This window comes from Rhagoletis zephyria, unplaced genomic scaffold (genome assembly GCF_001687245.7).
Source record: "Rhagoletis zephyria isolate East Lansing unplaced genomic scaffold, Rhagoletis_zephyria_1.1 Rzeph_scaffold_01910, whole genome shotgun sequence".
NCBI classification, from domain to species: domain Eukaryota; kingdom Metazoa; phylum Arthropoda; class Insecta; order Diptera; family Tephritidae; genus Rhagoletis; species Rhagoletis zephyria.
Window position 1 is genome coordinate 93,394 of NW_016158994.1, and position 7,515 is coordinate 100,908.

A 7,515-nucleotide genomic window follows, 5' to 3' on the forward strand; every position below is an offset into this window, starting at 1 on the left:
CTGTTGCCACTATTTTCTTACAGTTCGCTTTTGCTGCTGTGGTTATTCTCGTTGGCGATATTGCAATTTTTATCCGTTGCTTGGTTGCATTGTGGCATCATAATTTCTTTAATTTTTTCCTATGCACTTGCTTCCTTAGCGCTTTGTTGCGCAAACTTCTCACGTAACTCATAATGTTGTTTTGCACTTGAAGTGCGGAATATGCATTTTGTTGTTTAAAAAAAAAAACAACTTTCATTCTTTATGCGTATAGAGGAAAGCTAGCAGCGCCATGGAAGCTTTTGGGTTTGAAGTATTGATGCTGGAATTGGAACTATAAAAATTATGAAAATGTCAAAAATCCATGAAATGTCAAATCGATTGAATGCTCTCAGCACTAATCACTGAGAAGTTTTGCAATTAAATTTTTGATTCTTTTATATTTTTGAAATTTTTTTACATTGTAATTTTCAGTAATTTTTAAGCAAAAAACACAACCGACATCAATTCTCATATAAAGAGGAGCGCCGTTAATTTCTTCATGATCCAATGATCGCATCTAAACCAAATTAGTATGGGACCGCCCCTCAGGCACCACCTTTCAGATAGAATGACTGAAATCGGTTGACCAAAGTTATGCGGTAACATATGTAGTACATAGAAAAAATAAAGAAAAGAATATTCCGACGAATTGATAACCTCTATTTTTTTTGAAGTCGGTTAAAAAAGGAAATGGATTTAAAAAGATTTATAAAGTGATTTTTTTTTTTAATTTTCGATTTATTAGGCATTTAAAGTCTTCTTTACTTTTTATGAGTTTTAGTATTATTTTAAGGGAAGCCCCCTTGCTCTTTTTCACTTTTTTATATCCAGTGCACTTTTCATTTTTTCATTATTATTTTACATTTATTTTTTTTATCTACTATAATTTTTCATAATATTTTTGTTTTTAATTTTTAGAATTTATATGGAAATTGACAGAAAATAAAAAATCATTTTCCATTTAAATTGCTGGTGAAACCAGCTGTTAATGATTTAATTTTCAAGCCTTTTTATATTTATCGATTTTTTCGTATGTTTTTATTTTATTGAATTTTTCTTGTTGATTTTGATTTTATTTACATACTTATTTTTGTAATCTACCGTGCGAGCAAATATTTTTTTTTACTTATAGACTTATGCTCCTGAAAGGGTTAATGGAACCAAATGTTTATGTGTTCATGTAACTTCACTGCCTCCAATATTTAACATATATTAAAATCAATAACCAAAAATAATTGCACATGTACCAATGTATGTACTATTTGTATGGCTTTCAATAATTTTCATATTTTCCATATCCGCCCTATTCACTGGCTCAACGAACAATTTATGTATTGCGAAAAACCCACTAGTAAAATTGAGAGAGAAAATAAAAGAAAAGCAAAATATATATGTAAATTTCTTCATGTATTGCGTTAGCAGAAAATGGAAAGAGAAAAATTCAAAAATTGTAAGATGGCAAACATCGCAAAACTAAAAATTCGCGCTACCGTAAAACTAAAAACAGTTGACCGTAAATATGCACGTTAAATTGCTGTATAGCTCATACATGCACATTTACATATGTACAACTCCATCTTGTATCTCGTGCGGCTTAACAGTTATTTGGTAGAGCAACAGCATGAGTTTTATTAACTTTGTTGGCTACTTGGTTGGTTGACTATTTACTTGCATCCTATAGGTATGTAAGTAGGCAGCTAAGTAACACATGTAACTTCACTAAGTAGGTAATTTCTTAATTGCAATCGCTGCCTTTTTCCACCACACGCTGGCAGCACAACACTCTTGTTATGTAGTTTTTTTTTGCTCAGTATTTTTTTCTACGAGTAACTGTAGTTGATTGGTGGGCGTTACTTAGTACTCGTAGCTCTTTAACCATTTCGGCTTGCTTTACATGTGTACAAAAATATATAGTAGCAGCATGGCAGGTGGGCGCGCAGCATGAGCTACATACATAGCTGAGTGATGTTCGTAATTGACTTTACAACTTAATTGCTAGCTTATGTTGATGGCAGTTAATGACAGTTAACGGTAGTTGTCAGTTGCATGTGACGGTAGGTGTTTAAAGGGTGGTCGGATGAGGGAATTGTGTGCGGTTGGTGTGAGGCACTATGCGAAATGTATTCCTTAACTTTCTGAGTATAATTTGAGCACTGAAAAGAATTATGTCCATGGACGAATATATCACCGCTGATGTCATGAGCATGTATGTACATTCCAAGATGGCAAATATTGTATTGTTTTCACTCTACCTTAAATTAACTAATATTTCACAGCGGAACACAGATTTCCCTCCACATGCATGCCATTAGGCCACAGATCAGTCTTTCTAGCTGAAATATACTCCATATAAATCTATGTGAGGCTCTTCTACGACTAACAGTCTCGCAAAACGATTATGCTGTGTTTGAGAACAGTCTAAGTGGGCTACAGTTTCTCCAACTGTTTGATGACCTACAAATAATACGATTTTCGACGACCTTCAAATCGATGATTTTCTTATTCACCAAACCACTTATTTACCTCTGAATTTTTTGTTTATTTTTGGATATAAAAAATAGCCTGCCGAAAGAGAATTATTCCCACGAAACTTTGTCGTTTTAACTGCAAATTGCCCTAAAATCCGCCCAATTTCTTTTCGGATCGTTACGAATCAACGCAAAACTGATTCAAATTACGATGGCTCTTCAAGAAACACAAAGCTTTGAAGTTGACAAGCGGAAGCTCGCCCTGCGATTATACACCGCTTGAGGTCTAATTTGGTGCCATCGGTGTGTATATGGCCACAGAATTAGGATACAGGTTCAAGATTTGGTCTTCTTCCCATTCGCTTCCAGAGGCGATCCTTGTGTGAAAATAATTCCTCAGAGCAAGAGACGCAGTCTAGGCGCTTGAAGTTTGCAAGAAGATCTTCTATAATTCTGGATTGTCCGAATCTCATATAACTCGTAATAAGAATACTCTCAGAATAGAAGCAGATATTCAGAGCTGATGAGCATTCAATATTTGTCAATCTCGAAAAGGCTTTCGACGGCGTAGAGATATGCCCGAAAAAGCTTTAGCTATCGTTAAATCTACATACGACAGAGCTGACTATGTGTGCTTTGCAAAGTAAAGCTGTCAGCGACCTTCGAAGTTTACAGCGGGATTGGATAAGTTTGCATATTTTCACCTCTTCCCAGTCTTTTGGTGATTGGGGTTGTATTGGCGGTTGCAATGAGACTACTCCCCGACTTCGGACTTCGGTAGTCCAGGTCCAGTTCGCTGCAGCACATTGACGACGCTGACCATATACATATGTCTTTGACGCATCGTCTTTCTGATCTGTCTAAAATAGGCAGATTCTCCGAATTTTTTTTCTTGTAACAATCACAAATGAGCAGTTGCTCAGAAAGGCTAGCATTGCGCCTCTTGACATCTAGATTCGAAGACAGAAATGGGAGTGAATATGCGTAATACAAATGGCAGTATTGTAAATAAGGTCTTGGAATGGAATACCCTAATCGGCAGAGGCAGGCCTCCCGGCAGAATGCGCAAATCGTGGGGAAGAAAAGTCGATCGGCATGCGAAGAAAATGGGATTTAACTGAAACGAGGTCAAAGCGACTGCCAAAAACAGAACCAGATGGCGCGCAGGCGTAGTTGAACGCCTATATTCCGCTTGGTATAAAGGAAACGAAGAAAAGAGAGAGATACGCGAAATGTTCACACTTACGTAAATCTGCGAAGTATTTTTATTTAAAAAATCTATTTTTTTTTTGTAACCTTGTGGCTGCTATCTCGGCTGGAACTAATGGAATAATGCAAACAAATTCATGATATACATACATATCTGTACAAGTATAGCTTAAACTATTCCCAAATATGAAGAAACAATTTAGCCATTTCACGAATTCGCACGCGGCTCGTTGCGCATAAAATCTGCATATGATTTGAAAAGTAAAAAATTTGCATAATTTCAACATTAGCAGCCGTGTACATCCGGCTTAGATTCATTGCGTTCGCCAGGCTTTAATGAAAACAAAATTCATGCTTAAGACAGACCAAGTGTACTTAAGCATATTTTATGCATTGATTTTGCTTTGATTCTTACGAAACGCTATTTTATTTACATTTTTTTTTTGTATTTTTTCCCAAGCTTTTACTGCGCATTTCTTTTGTGTCACAGGCAATTAATGCGCATTGTCTTTTAAAATTCTCCTTTTTATGCGCTCTAATTGTAAAAAAAAAAAACCTTCCCAAGCTGGGTTTGATTTCGGCGCATCGTAATGACAAAGATCGTTAAATTTGGGGGCGCGCTGGCTGGCAGCCGCAATACCGTGCAGAATTTTGACTGTGTACTTGAGCTCATCCACACATGCAGAGCAGATCTGGCATGACAGTCTACATACTACTGTACTGACGACTGACTGCCTTCGTTTGAGTTCAAAGTCAGTCAACGACTGCTCTACTGTTTAGTTGAAGTGCTAATCAAGGCTTGACTTGTTTGATAAAAATTCCGATATCTTTTTTTTATTATTTTTTTTTTTTTGGCATAAATGTAATTATAACATATTCAAATAAGCTCATTGTGAGCTGCTTACTTGAGCGTGATATTATTCATTTAGCTATGTATGCTTGCAGCTACTCCACTCGACTATAATTCCAAGTGAAAAGCCTGACAGCTTATAAACATAGTTGCATTTTATGCTCAATAATAGTCAAACAATGCAAGGTTACGTTCGTATATCAGATGGGACTGTCTGATCTCGAGGCTTGAGTGCAAGATCACTGCTCAGCTATGTGGCATAGAAGGGCACCCAACTTAAGCAGCCGCTTAAGCGGCACTTTAGATAAATTTAATGTAATTTAACAGTTTCGCGCCAACGGAGTTTGTAAAGCAAGTGCAGTGTAAGCACAGCACACATGCCGCGACAAAAAAAAAATAATAATGGAAAAAGTATCCAGCTGCTGTACCAATTCTGGGCACTTGTCAAAGGCGCGGCATGCTGCCAAACAGCCGCTTTCCGCTGCTTTTTCGCTTGTTTTCTCTATTTACATTTTTCAATTTATTTTTTCAACAACTGTTGTGCCGAGCGCAAATTGCCAGCAAAGTCAAGTGTCAATTTGTTGCAGGCGCTGCTTGATCATTTAAGCGCTTGGGCTGCTGTTTTCGGACGGCGTCAATGGCAGCACGGCCTTGATAATATATGTAAATAAACTATACTAACTCCAATTGTTTTGTGAACATGCTCATAAGTTACTGCGATATTATGCTGTGTTATTTTCTTTTCATTGAGCTGCCTATTCTACTTAATTAAATATTTACTTAACTGATTGCATACTAATCGCTTTCTGCTCTTTTCTTTGCAGCCAAATGAATCTGGTTTCGTGCTGCTCGGTGATCTCTCATTGGAAACTTCAACCGATTCGGATTATGATGATTTCTCCATGTGCCCACCATCTCCCTGCGATGTTGAATTCGAAAATGCTAATATTGTGATCGATGGAAAGTCAAGCATTCGACAGAAGTCCAAAGAAGCAACGGTAAGTGGAATATATATATATACATATTTAATAAATTTACAGTCGTAGGGTTCGTTTATCTCGCGCGCAACGTTGTTAAATATTTCAAGCGCACAATTAATTCATTTATCACAATAATCATTAAGTGACACTCGAGAAATAGCCGCTGCAGGCAAAGTGAAAAGAAGCGAAGCAAACGAGCAGAGGTCGAAAAAATCGTTAAGTTAAAAATAAGTATTTTTTTAGTATCTAGTCACTAGAACATATGGGAAATTTATGCACGTGTACTAAAATGTATCAGCCGCTGAAGGCAAAGTGAATAGTAGCAAAGCAGGCGACCAAAGACCGAAGAAGTCGTTAAGTTAGACATCACTTTTTATGTTATCTTGCCACTAGACCATATGGGAAATACATTTTCACAAAATTTTTCGCACATTGGGTTCTTTATCGCGTTCGAGGCCTTACTGCTACTACTAAGAAATTGATTACCATCTACTTTTGCCACATTCGCTTAGACAACTATGATTCTTAAGCCACAACATTTTATAAAAAGTCTTATCACAGCGCGTGGTAGTTATAAATAATACAGTGCTAAATTTCTATAAATTCCACTCTATATGCGCCGAAACTGTTTGCTTTTAATATCACACTTTGATAAGATTAGATTGTTATGTTCCTTTAAAGTAGAAAAATGATTGCTCTTCTTGTCAATAGTGCAAATTAATTGTTTACCATTTTCTTATTTATTATCGTTAGCATTTTATATAAGCATAATTCGTCATAAATTTGTATAAAAAAATTTACGTCGCATATGCAAAGCCTACATATATATTTTTATATGGGGTCTCCCGTCAAACAATTTTAAAAAATGCATATCTGTGGATAAGAAAGACACCTTTTTAAGACTTCTACTTTATGTTTTCTTTGCGCTTATAAGGCGGTAAGAACTGACGTTGGGCTTGCCACCCTATCTAGGAGCGATAGAGTACTTTCTATGCTATGCTACATGGACAGTGGTGTTAGCTGAGTGGGTTTAACCCTAAAAGCCCAATCTACGCCTGGGCAGGGAATACGTTTAATAAGGCTATGTTTTGTAGTTAGCTTATATAACAAACTTTAATATTTTTTTTTGAAAAAATGATTAAGTATATTTTAACTCACAGGTTGTCTTTCAAACTCCCAAATAGATTAGGCTTCTAGGGTTAATATGTGGTTGGTGTCATGTGGGGTGCCTACATAAGCCGGACATTTGTTAGGTATGTCAGGGTGAATTATGGATAGGTTGGCGTTAGTCTGCTTCAGTATCCATACCTTAGTGGTTCCAGATTTATTCCGGTCTCTCGAGGCAGCTGACGCTGCGATAACTTTTAGTTAAACTCCTATGACGCCATTCACGGGGCGAGAGTTTGTCCACGCCTTGATTGTCTTTCGATGAATGTTGGTACCTAATGGGTAAACTGTTGCTTCTAGGAATGAAGTTCGTTCCAGTCGTTCAGGTATACTAACGGCTCTATTCTGTATCAGTGACAAATTCTTGTCATAGTTTTTATTACGGAAAAATATATGAAAAAGTTTAAATTTGTCAGTAAAAAAATTTTTGTCACCGAAAACGGAATTGGGCTGTAAGTTCTAGTACTCTTCCGTTCAAGTCTGTACACCCTGGGCAACGTGAGCAATCCGAGATAGAAGACATAAACCCTTTAAGGACTTGTATCTCGAATGGAAGAAAGGGAGCTTGTAAGGTTCACTCAAGACTATGTGGTAGGAAGGACCAAAGCTGTCTGGGGCGTTTGTCTTGCAGCAAGTAGCTCAATATATAAATATGGTTGTGGATTTGGCTTGAACCTCGTAAAAATCTTCTTAATAACAACTTAGTACCACGAAAATACTACTTTCGTGTTGCGTTCAATATCGAATGCCGCCACTCGAGCCCTCATTTCAATATACTTTTTATACCCGAGCGCACTTGTGCACAAGGGTATATTAATTT

General features: G+C 36.8%; 1 protein-coding gene across 1 annotated transcript in view; it reads left to right on the forward strand.

Moving 5' to 3' along the window:
* Positions 1 to 5,735, forward strand: part of LOC108365561 (uncharacterized) — an 8,907-nt gene extending 3,172 nt beyond the window's left edge. Inside the window, exon 2 of the mRNA XM_017619611.1 lies at positions 5,373 to 5,735. Coding sequence (XP_017475100.1) covers positions 5,373 to 5,594 — 222 coding nt within the window. The 3' untranslated portion in view covers positions 5,595 to 5,735. The remainder of the gene's footprint in view (positions 1 to 5,372) is intronic.
* The last annotated feature ends 1,780 nt before the right edge of the window (positions 5,736 to 7,515 follow it).